Source organism: Dasypus novemcinctus, chromosome 5, assembly GCF_030445035.2.
Source record: "Dasypus novemcinctus isolate mDasNov1 chromosome 5, mDasNov1.1.hap2, whole genome shotgun sequence".
Taxonomy (NCBI): domain Eukaryota; kingdom Metazoa; phylum Chordata; class Mammalia; order Cingulata; family Dasypodidae; genus Dasypus; species Dasypus novemcinctus.
The window spans coordinates 52,908,820-52,921,407 of NC_080677.1; the positions used below are offsets into that span (position 1 = coordinate 52,908,820).

At 38.9% G+C, this 12,588-nt stretch overlaps 1 protein-coding gene across 25 annotated transcripts in view; it reads left to right on the forward strand.

Moving 5' to 3' along the window:
- The window catches only part of ICA1 (islet cell autoantigen 1), a 183,406-nt gene that overhangs the window by 33,485 nt on the left and 137,333 nt on the right, over nucleotides 1-12,588 (forward strand). For 14 of the 25 annotated variants that reach the window (XM_071215152.1, XM_071215156.1, XM_071215159.1 and 11 more), the window contains 2 exons: nucleotides 464-629; nucleotides 5,324-5,396. In XM_071215152.1, the coding sequence (XP_071071253.1) occupies nucleotides 464-629; nucleotides 5,324-5,396 (239 nt within the window). The remainder of the gene's footprint in view (nucleotides 1-463; nucleotides 630-5,323; nucleotides 5,397-12,588) is intronic. The other 11 variants (XM_071215147.1, XM_058296945.2, XM_071215148.1 and 8 more) reach the window with 1 other exon arrangement.

Consider the following 12,588-nt stretch of genomic DNA (forward strand, 5'->3'; position numbering starts at 1 on the left):
TGAAGAATAGCTTGCTATCTCTATTTTAAGCATTCGTGCTTAAGAATTTAAAGTCTTTGCCATCAGCAGTCTGTAACAGATTTTACACGTGCTATTTCCCTAGGCTTTAGCGCCACTTGTCTGCCGTGTCCTGTGTTGGCCATACCATGGATTGGAGAGAGTGCTGAGCTCTGGCTTCACTTCTGATGCACTGAGGTGCATCAGACAGGCCTCACTTTCTCCACCTCTAAAAAGCAGCACGTCCAACCTGTTCATTTCTAAATTCTCTTTGAGATATAGTTTCTTGGTTTCCTTCAAAAAGTGTTTTGCGCTTTTGGGGAAAATTAGCAAGAGTTGCTTTTCTTGGTTTAATAACCATGTAAGAAAGTACTTCCTGAAGAATGTATAGATAAATTCTTTTCAGACCAAAATAGCTTTATTTTTATAAAAGCCATGAGTAAAATAACTCCTTAAATGTTTTTAGCAGTTATTCCTGGGACTTACATGATCGATATGCTCAAGATAAGTCAGTTGTAAATAAAATGCAACAGAAGTATTGGGAAACAAAACAGGCCTTTATTAAAGCCACGGGGAAGAAGGAAGACGAACATGTAGTTGCCTCTGATGCTGACCTGGACGCCAAGCTAGAGGTGAGTGCTTTTTCTCTCTTAGTTAGGGTCAAGGCCTGAGAGGTGACTAATCTGTGCAATTATCAGCTCACTTTATATTCAAAAATCTATTGCAACCATCTAGATTATGAGGAAAGTCTAATATCAAAAAAATTGTATGCCAGCATATTTTTCAGTTCTACAGATTGTGCTGTAAGCATCAGAATGTCTCGGTTAATTTGTTTTTCAAGCACTTAGTTAGCATGCAGAACATGCAGTAGAGTCTCAGTATGTTTGTTGAAAATAATTAATGCACTCAAAGAGCACCACTAGTGGTGTCTGAGGAATCAGAATCGGAGAGTGCTCAGAAGACTAGACTCAGGCAGATATTTACATTTTAAAAAGAAAAAAGGATAAGTAAAACAATCCTGGGCAGTAGAGGCTCATAAGCATGGTGTTAAACCCTGGGAAATTATAGAATGAACTGAGAAGCTATTTAGTTAGACTAGTTAATAATATAGTAGGCTAAATTCATAACTGGTTGATCCACGGTGTTAATACAACTAAGTGAAAGGCCTGTGAACTTCCTGTCTTGCCGGGAATTTTGGCTCATAGTTTGGGTTAAAATTTAAATAGCATTCTCATCTCTTCTATGAATGACAGGGCACTGAGTGAGATATTAGATGATCTGATAATGATCCAAAATGATCTCTAAATTTAAGTTATAGGCTAAAGTTCACGTGCTGAACATTTAAATGGGCATAAAATAAAAGTTCAAGTCTTTGAAACATTTTTAGAGAGGGCAGAAACCCTGGTTATCCTGGAACAGAGAGAGCGAAGAAGCCCTGTGTTGTCACCTTTAGAGGAAAATCTGTCATATGGAAGAGGATTTAGATTCATTCTCTGCCTCTGAGGGTAGAACCAGGCCTAGGAAGAACTTTCTGATAAGACTGTCCAGTGACCGAATGGGCTGTCATCTGAGACCTGAGCACCCTGTCAGTGCCTCTGGGCCATTCTCCATTCCACCACTTCCCAGCTGCCATGACCTCGGGAGAATCCCCCAGTTTCTCTTATCCTTATTTTTTATTTTTTTATTTTTAGTTTTTAAAGATTTAGTTGTTTGTTTATTTCTCTCCCTCCCCCCCCCCCCCCAGTTGTCTGTTCTCTGTGTCTATTTGTTGCGTGTTCTTTCTTTGTCCGCTTCTGTTGTTGTCAGTGGCACGGGAATCTGTGTCTGTTTTTGTTGCGTCATCTTGTTGTGTCAGCTTTCCATGTGTGCAGTGCCATTCTTGGGCAGGCTGCACTTTCTTTTGCGCTGGGTGGCTCTCCTTTCGGGGCGCACTCCTTGTGCGCGGGGCTCCCCTACGCGGGGGCACCCCTGCGTGGCACGCTTGCACGCATCAGCACTGCACATGGGCCAGCTGCACACGGGTCAAGGAGGCCCGGGGTTTGAACCGCAGACCTCCCATGTGGTAGACGGAAGCCCTAACCACTAGGCCTATCCTTATTTTTTAAACATATGAAATGGAGTTACAAAGGCATATGTATCACAGTAACTGAGAGGATTAAATTAGATTAGAGTGATGACTAACATTTATTGAGTATTTCCTATGTCCCAGGTGTTTTATGTGCATGACCTCTAGCACCGTGGTCACATCCTGACATATCTGGCCCCTGCCTCCCTGTCCTGGGTTTTCTCCCTCCCACATCACTTAATACCCAGCTCTCCTCCTCCACCCACAATGTCCTTTGCTCATTCATCAGTCCACAGAAGGGTAAATTCACATCCATCAAAGCATTTCCTGTGTTCCCTGCCAGGACGTTGTTTTGTCAGGTCTTCCCTTGGCTAGATTCTTCCCATAATTCAGGGCTCATCTTAAAGATCACCCTGGAGAAGGCTTCCCTAAATACACTGGGGCAGTTGCTGACCATCTGCCCCCATGCCCCACCACTCCTGATCACTGCCTAGCACATGACCCTGTTTTATTTTATTCATAGTATTCATCTCTCATGGGATTATCTGAAATGTTTGGGAGTATTGTTTTTTCTTTGGTCCGTCTTCCTACATTGCCAGGTCAGATTCCATGTCAGCCTTACTCAATGCTGTATCCCAGGCAGGCACACAGCACACATTCAATAAGTATTGACTGAATAAGTATACATGTCAGTCCAATAAACGTTAACTTCCAGCCATTTCTGCATTATTTGAACTGTTCAGATAGAAGCTGGGTTTAACAGGAATGTTCTAAAGATTCCTGCAATGGAGAAAATTAGAACCAGAAGGCATCTATTGTAGTAGTAGTCTAAATGCAGTTAAAATGGTTATAAGTTGCATATGATTTTCATAACTCATAGTTTTATTTTTCCTTCTTAGCAACCTTGGTAATGTATTCATTTTTCAAAATGTAATTTAATATGTTAATCACTAATGCATTAAACACAATACAGTCAATTTATATTTATATTTAGGCTCTTGAGCAACACTTTAAATGGAATCAATTGCACTCTAATCAAAATAACTGTTCTGCTAGGCTTATATCATCCAAAGTACCTAACTACAACTAATGATTTTACATGATAGAGGTATCTTTTTTTTTTTAAGGATTTATTTTTTTCTTTATTTCTCTCCCCTTCCCCCTGCCTTCCCCTCAGTTGTCTGCTCTCTGTGTCCATTTGCTGTGTGTTCTTCTGTGACTGCTTCTATCCTTAGCAGCAGCACCAGGAATCCATTTCTTTTTGTTGCATCATCTTGCTGTGTCAGCTCTCCCTGTGTGCGGTGCCATTCCTGGGCAGGCTGCACTTTCTTTCACGCTGGGTGGCTCTCCTTATGGGGCGTACTCCTTGTGCATGGGGCTCCCCTACACAGGGGACACCCCTGCGTGGCACGGCACTCCTTGTGCACATCAGCATTGCACATGGACCAGCTCCACATGGGTCAAGGAGGCCCAGGGTTTGAAGACAGACCTCCCATGTGGTAGGTGGATGCCCTATCCATTGGGCCAAGTCCACTTCCCAGATAGAGGTTTCTGATGCAGAAAATGTTAATACTGACATTGAAGTGTATAGAGAAAATGGATTCCATTGATAAAATGTGGAAATGATATGCAAAATATTTTGATGTATTCTGACTTGGAGTTACCCATAAAAGGCTAGTTTATAAACCAAGAATGTTTATCCTTCTGTGCGAAGCTAAAATAAATGGTCAGAGTCTATTGAAATTTATTGGGAAATTAATAGAGAAAAGTTGTACTAAGTTGAAATATTTGTCAAAATTGTTTCTTAAAAAGAACTCTTAAGTACAAGAATAGCCAAAACTAAATTGTGATGACAGAGGGAACCATCTGGATAAAGGAAATGTTTATCTTGTTTGGGATATGGTTACATGAGAATATACAATTGTCAAAACACACAAAACAGAACACTTCAGAGCTGTGCTTTTTATTGCATTTAATTTATGTTCAATTTTAAAACAGTAAATAATAACAATAGAACAGCTCCTGGATAGAAGTTTTGAACCTCCTTGCTCCTATCTTCAGGAATTAACTATGTTTTGTTTTATGACTAAGAATACTGATAACTAAGAACAATTTCAGACTGCTGGAGTTTTGCTTTGTTTAATGGTAAAGGGTACTTTTTTTCTTTTTTAGATAGGAGAATACAATTTAATGAAATGAGAATTAGAAATTGTATATTATTCATGACTAAGTTGATTACATTAAACAATCCTAGGAATGATCTTTAATCTTTTAAGTATATATACATGCATCCATTTTTATTAGATAAGTTGGTCATATTTATCATGAAGCAGATCAGGAGTTTTTACTCAAATATTGATGTGCCTTATGATTCCAGGATATACTTGCTAGATTGCCATGGCCAGTGAGCTGGGAAAGGAAAAGTGTCTCCTTTAGGGCAGAATGTTCCTCTGCCTGCTTTTCTAATTGGTATCAACCCCTGGGCTCTGATTCAGGGAACAGGGTAGAGATGAAGCATCTGTTCTGCCTTCCTTGAACTGTCTCACTTTCTGAAGCAAAGACTGGGACAAGCATCACTTAAAGCCTAGATTCTTCTTAGGGCTGCCCCACCTATCTTTCCACTAATTTCCTCACTTCTTCCCAAAATGCGGTGTTTGCTTGTCCCTCTGTCTTTTATTAGATCATTGGGAAAATAAGAAGGAGAAATGAGGGCTACTAGCTAAATTCCATTTTAGTAGATGTCTTCTAAATAGACAGAACACTCAGCTGATTGATTTTTCGTTTGCTTTTTGTTTTAGTGTGCCATAAAATACATTAGGATCACAAAATAAGTTAATATTTTTTAAATACTATGCTTAATTGACAGCTGCTCCATTAAAAAGAGACAGCAAGTTGATAAAAGGAATAAATTAAATTATGAATGAATATTATTGTGTCTCTGGTTTATTAAGTCCTCTAATTGGGCCTTCATGTACTCTTTCTTTTTTTAGCTATTTCAGTAATCTGGAGGAAATAATTGTTCTGCAGGTCTTAATTTAGATCCCAGAGATGATGAATTGCATTAACTATAGAATAACAGAGCATTTAAAGGTCCTGGTCCCTGTCTCAGCACAACCCACCATATCTTATCAAGAGCACTTAGACATGTGATCTTGTTTTTAATGTGCCAAATCAAATACTATGTTCTGTTAATTATAGTGATTTTTAAAAAGTTTTCTACTGTCTGCTTTATTTGATATTTTGTTCATATTTTTATTTCAGCTGTTTCACTCAATTCAGAGAACCTGTTTGGACTTGTCTAAAGCAATTGTACTTTATCAGAAGAGGATATGTTGTAAGTATACCATGGGAACCATTGTGAGCATTGACCAACTATACAGTAAGAAATAGTTAACATTGTATTTTGCCTTATGTAATATGTTTAGGAAATAAGACAAGAAAACTGCTAATTAGTGATGTTTGTGTTTGCTCTTTAAGAGTTGGGCAACAGGGTCTTTAATAATTTTACCAGAATTCCTTTTTGTAGGATGTTTGTCTTGCAATGTCAGTACCATAACAGAAGAATTTTGTCTTGGTTCTCCCATGGATATATACATGTCATTTATTTTCCCAATTACAAAAAAGCTTTTTCAGTTTTATATCTTGGGCTCTTCAAATTTGGATTGTTTGTATTTGATTGCCCTGATTCTCTTACGTAAAATTTTGTTCCTTTTAAACTGGCCAAATGGAGAGAAGGCTTATATAGTCAATTCATTGAATCACATTTTGTTGACAGTGCTTCTCTGTGAACATTTCTTATATGGGATACAAGGTTGTTAGGGAACAAGATTTTCATACACTAATCCTTTCTTAAGGTCATTACCAATGAAGTTATCACTGAAATGATAAATATAAAATAGTATATTAGTATACTTTTAAACTTCCAGGTGTAGGTTATTTTGATAGTGTAATTTCTATATTCCTGAGACTAGAAATGGGAAGTCTTTCTATTTCTGACTGCTGCCAAAACCCTTTTCACTAATCACAAATTAGTCATTGTTAATTTCCTTCATTAGTAATCTTTTATTAAAAAGACTGGGAGAAGTCCAAGATCCTAGAACTCGGAGGCAGAATTTTAACAATTAGCTATCTTAATATTTATTAAGAATTTGAGCTAAGACAAAAGCAGAGCACTAATTCCAAGGTCTTGTTCTATGAGGAAACCAAGACACATGGTAGCCTGTCTTCTCTAGTAGATGTTCAAGATTGCCTGTGTTCCTTTTTTTTAAATCTAGTCAGCAAATAGGTATTGGGGAAATTCCCAGGGAAGCCACCATGCTAGTACTGTGGGATTCCCTGTCTGGGATGGTGGCACCAGTAACCTCCCTCTCACTCAGAAACCTAGAAAGTCATCCTTGGCGCCTTCCTTGCCCCCACCATTTCACTGTCCTACATCTGGTCAGCCGCTGTGCTGGTCAGTGTTGCCTACAGAATAGCTTTCAGATTCTCCTTCCTCGCTCCATCTTTATTGCACCCATTTAGTTCAGGCCACCTCATCCCGTTCTCACTTGGTTTGCTAAATCAGTTTCCTGACTGATCTCCTTGTTACCGCTTGTAAGTAATTTTGGAAATCAATATTTTGACTGGATACTAAGTCTGAAGACTAGAAAAACTATACCTAAAAACTGTACTCTAAACAAATTTTTAAAAACTAAAATAAAAACTGTATTCTAATTAATATATTTGTTTTTTCACAGGGGTCTGAGTTAGCAGTTCTGAAATGATGTTATATATATACTTCAGTCAAACAAATAAGTAACTATATTGTAGATAATGGAAGCCAGGTTTCTCACTGTCTGTCAGAGGAAGATGTTATAAATGAGGAAAGGGAGAAGGCTAGAATAACACTGTGGTGTTAGGGTGTGAAGTTAGTGGTTGACTCCAGGGCTGGGGCAGGGAAAATTCAAGATGAATCTGGAATAACCTGTGGTGTCAAAACATATGGAAGTGATTGGAAAAGGTTGGGGCCTGTTGAAAAGACATCAGAGTAAACCCGAAGGAGTTCCCAAGGGTCAAAGGTAGAACAATTTGATCAACAAAAATAAAGAAGGATAATATAGGATTATAAACCATAGAATTTTTTAAAATCCATTAGATCTATACAGATATAAATCAGTAAATAATGGGGGAAGAAGGAACAGCTTTTCCTTATAAAATAATTATAATTAATAACTTTAGAAAGAATGAGGGAACCACAAAATCACCATTAGGCAAAAACCATAGTAAGAATAGTGGCAGTCAAGATGCACGGAGGTATACTACTATTTGTGAGTGAAAGTTTGATGAGAAATTAACTATTTACATAGTCTCACATTATTTCCTTAAAGATTTTTAATAATTCCCAAAGGAAAAATTCATAACTTTGCAGTGGAAAAGCCCAGTGGACCTCACCTTAACTGGGTGACTGGTGTTAGCATCACTAGTGGTAGTGCAGGCTAAGGGCATGTACCCCTGAAAACACACTCCCAGTAGTTGTCCCCTGTATTAGTCAGGGTTCTCTAGGGAAACAGAATCAACAGGAGAAACCTGCTAATAGTATGAGATTCTACAAGAGTCTCTCACCTGACTGTGGGATGCACAAGTCCAGGTTCCACAGGCAGGCTGAAAACCAGGGGCTCCAATGAAAGTCCAATGAAGGTCCTTAATGAGTTTCCAGGAGACATTGGCTGTCCACAGATGAGCTGGAGAATTCTCTCTGAATGCTGAAATCACTTCCCCTTTTAAGGCATTCAACTGATTGGATGAAGCCTCATTCATTGCTGATGGCAGTCTCCCTGAATGATGTAAATATAATCAGCTCTCTGTGCAGTAAACTCACTGGTGACTAAAGTCCAATGCCCTTGTCTTACAATTAGCCTTGTGCTTGCTTTTCCAAACAACTGGGCACAATTACCTGGCCAAGTTCACGTATTAGCCCAACCACCACATCCCTTCTGTAGTACCTTCTCAACACCCACAGCCCCAATCTAGCCCAGAGAAACCATCAGACAAACCCACATGGAAGGGCATTACACAAAATACCTGACCAGGACTCCTAAAAGGCCTCAAGGTCGTGAAAGTCCAGGATGACTGAGGAACCATCACAGATTGAGTAGAGACAAAGGAGACTTGACAGCTCAGTGCAGTGTGGATCCTGGAACAGAAAGAAGGCATTATTGGACAAACTGGTAAAATTCAAATAAGGCTTGTGACTTAGTTAACAGTGTTGTACTGTTAACTTCCTAGTTTGGATAGTTGTACCATGGCTATGTAAGCTGGGAAAGACCATACGGGAACTGTACTGTGCAGTTTTTCTCTAAGTCTAAAAGTATTTCAAAATGAAAAAAAAATTTTCAACACGTAAATTGGATCATAATGCTGCCATGTGTAAAACCTCCAATAGCACTTGAAGTAAAACCCACAATTCTCATAGCATAGCTTATGAATTCCTCCGTGATATGGCCCCAGCTCACCTCTTGGTCTACTTTTCCCTTTGCTCACCAGGCTACCTGAGGCTCTTTGCACTTGCTGTTCCTTCTGTCTGGAATGTCTGCCCTAATCACCTCAAGAAAGGCCCCTTTTTAAGGCCTCTTTGCAGTCAGAGTTCAGCTTAAATGGCACCTGCTTAGAGACTTTCCCTGGCCACCCAGTATTAAGCACCTGCACACCTATTCTCTCCTTCTCCCCTTCTCTTATTGCTCTATCTGGTATTTTTCTTGTTGTGTTTGTGTTTCTGATTGTGTGCTTTTTGTTTCCTATCTCCTACCACTTAAATGTGAGCTTCATAAGAACAGGGACCTTGTAGCTTGCCCATTGCTGTATTCCCAGTGGAAAGAACAGGGCCTGATACATATTAGATGGTCCACAAATCTGTGCTGAAGGAATTAATGCTGCCAAGCCAGTTGCTTTTATACTTCCTTAGTTGCTTTTTTAAGGTTACATTTGAAGATCTGTTCAGCAATTAAATATGAATTAGATTTTCATTTGTCTCTGAATTTCTAAGTCTCAATTAAGTGAGACTTAAAAGTAGAAACTCTGAGTTATATGATACCTATATTGTACCTGAATTTTAAACTTTCATATGCTAATTTTAGTGTTTAAGATTTTTTCTTTTCTAATAAGGAATAAACAATTCTTCTTAGAAAATGACTGAGTAATCCAGTGTTGAGTCCAGTGCGGCTCAGAATTCTTTTCACCACCTTCTGGACAGCACTGCTAGTTAATTACAGGCATCACTTAGGATGGAACCTGCTTACCACCCCCAGTTTAATCCTCAAGTGCATAAAATGACTGAAAATGAGCTTTTAAGTGCTCCAGCCTTCCTAGGTGTATTTAGGAAAGGGTACAGTCACCAACCGTGTAATCATTCAGGTATAATGAATTGGTTTCTTCCTGGCCTTAAGCTAAATGTGTTCATTTGTATGTGACTTGAGGCTTCAAGGCAAAAAATGGGTGACAGTAGCCTTATGCTACTAGGAATAAAAATGTGAAATTGCTCTCCATAGAGAAAGATTCATAGTGGAGTTGAGTGAATCAGTATTAGGAAGTGGGGAAGAGAAGGAATGGAAAGTAATTAAAAAAAAAAAAAACCCTCCTAAAACTATAGGAATAGTTTTTTAAGCTATATAGAATCACAGCATAAATACCAACTAAGCATTTAAAGTGGAATAATGTTTTGGGGATGGCTAGGCAAAAATTGCAACTCAATTACACAAATATTTAATTAGTGCCACAAATAAGGCCACATGCTTGGCCTGGGGAATACAAAGTTTGTCCTAGAAAACTCAGGCAGACACACTCTGTGTGTACATGTACACACACTTACCTGGCTAATACCACCCTTACTGTGGCTAAATGCTGAAGCAGAGTCCAACAGGGCCCTGCTGTCTTCCAAGAAGAGGAATCAACTACTTCACAGGGCAAATGGCCTTCGAGCTGGGCTTCTGCAGATGAACTTGATGGAAGAGGAAGGAGAATAGTCATTTGTATCTAGGAGGGAAAACTAATTCTAATAGTCTCTCCTGGGCTCTCCCAGTGGAATGTCTAAAGTGAAGGACATTCACAAAATAATAAGGAAGCTGTAGCGAATTTACCCTACATCTTTGGATTTATAGTTTCTGGCCTAGCTTCTGCAGCTGTTGTTAGAGAGCTTGGTGAGAGGGTGCATTTTGAAAGAAGCCTGAATTGTTGGTGAAAATGGACAAGTCTCCAGGGAACATTTGAAAAGCAGTTTTAGAGACACTTGGCAGGTAGAGAGTGTCAATGCATAAATACAGAAATGTGAAGTAGAGTAGTTGTTCAACGTATGTCAACATTAAATGCTGTGCTTAGGAATAGAAACATTCCAGGAGGCCCGGTGCCACTCCTGCCCCACAGCTCAGCTGTTGGTGAATGTGCTGGGGCCAGCACCCATTTTTGGGGAGGCAGTAGTTGGGTAGCAGTTGAGCACCCCAGCCCCCAAAGTAAAATGGCTAGCAACGTTGAGCTGTGCGCCTGGGTTTTCTCATAATGCTGGTATCTCTTCGGTGTTTCTTGTGTGCATGGTTTGCTAGGGAAAATTGTTTCGAACTTATGCTTGCATTGGAATATTTGTATGTGACATTTGAGATATTTTCTTAAATCACTTGAGAGTTTTATTTTTCCCTATCATGATCCGACCAGCATGAGTAACACAACTACCTCTTTAGAAAAAAGCTTTTTCTCAACCAACCTATAATACCAATTATAAAGCTTATTTTATTTGTGTTCACTGTTATTTATTTATTTATTTGTCTAATGACATTTTCCTTTTTTCTCCCCAAGTACAAATTTTCAACTCTTACCTCTTTTTTTTTTTTTAAAGATTTATTTATTTATTTAATTCCCCCCCTCCCCCGGTTGTCTGTTCTCTGTGTCCATTTGCTGCATCTTGCTTCTTTGTCCGCTTCTGTTGTCGTCAGCGGCACAGGAAGCATGGGCGGCGCCATTCCTGGGCAGGCTGCAGTTTCTTTTCGCACTGAGCGGCTCTCTTTATGGGGCGCACTCCTTGCGCATGGGGCTCCTCTATGCGGGGGACACCCCTGCGTGGCAGGGCACTCCTTGCGCGCATCAGCACTGCGCATGGGCCAGCTCCACACGGGTCAAGGAGGCCCGGGGTTTGAATGACGGACCTCCCATGTGGTAGGCGGATGCCCTAACTGCTGGGCCAAGTCCATTTCCCGCTTACCTCTTATTGGTGTCATCCCCTAAAATAGTGCTAAAACATTTTTTTCATCATGTATCTTAAAAGTCTGTAAGAATAACATTTGAAACAGAGTTATTATCTATATATGAGCAGAATTGCTCCAGTGTGGTACTGTATCTATTATGGGACATTGTGGGACATAGTCTGTTTTCCTGACTCAAACTGAGCTATCTGGGAAGATAGTATTTTGAATAGAAAATTTTAAAAAATTTCACAATATTCTAGAACACTCTGAAAGTTAAGAATCCAAAGTTTTGTAACCATTATATGGGATAATATAGTAAATTAACAATAGCACAATTTTATTTATATTTATTGTTATAGTTCATAGTCAGCTGTTTTAACACTGAAAAATAAAGTATTTCTATACTATGCACTACTTTATAACTTCATAGAGTAATGGCTCATTTTGAGTTAGTGTCTTTGTGGGCCATTTAAATCTAAATGTGAAATTATATTCTTGTAATCAGGGTTTATGATATAAAATGCTATTTTTTCACAATTAAAATAAGTTTATCAGAAAACTAGAAGATACAAATTAGAGAAAAATGAAAATTGCTGAAAACAGATCACTAAACACTTTTGCATTTTTCTAATAACATAGAAATATAGTTGAGATTTTATACAAAATTACAATTCTACCTCAGTTATTGCTTATGAACTGCTTTTTTCATGTGATGGATTAGGCTCACCTTTCTTTCATGTGAATATTTTCTTCTATGATATGACCATTAGTGGCTGCATAATACCCTATGGTTTTATTGTCTGGGTGCTCTGTTATTTTTTAAAGCCGTCCCTGAGGTAGGGAAAGAGGTTTTTTTGCTTTGTAATGATGCTGTGATTATCTTGTTATATTCATCTTTGTGCCCATTTTACTCCACCCTTAGGTTGTAATCTTAGCAGTAGAAGTTTGATGTCAAAACATACAATTCTAAAACTTTGTTTATTGTCAAATCAATCTGTAGAAAACTTATGCCGAGTCACTCTCTCACCAACAGTGCCATCCGAGTTATCTTTAAATATAAGGTCACAATTAGACATAACCAATTCAGGTTTGGTTCCAGCTTTTTGTTTTAAAACTCCCTGAAGTCATTAGCCTGATGACCCACCCACCCACAATCCTCAACCCTCCCCCATCCCAAACCCAAAGCCTGTGTCATGGATGAGGTATTCGAATTGCTTTACAGTCAAGTAGAATGTAACTCAGGCGGCAGAGATAAAAAACCAGCAGGAGAGAAGAATAGGAGGAGCTGGCACTACATTATAGGCAGCCACAAAAGAGCCT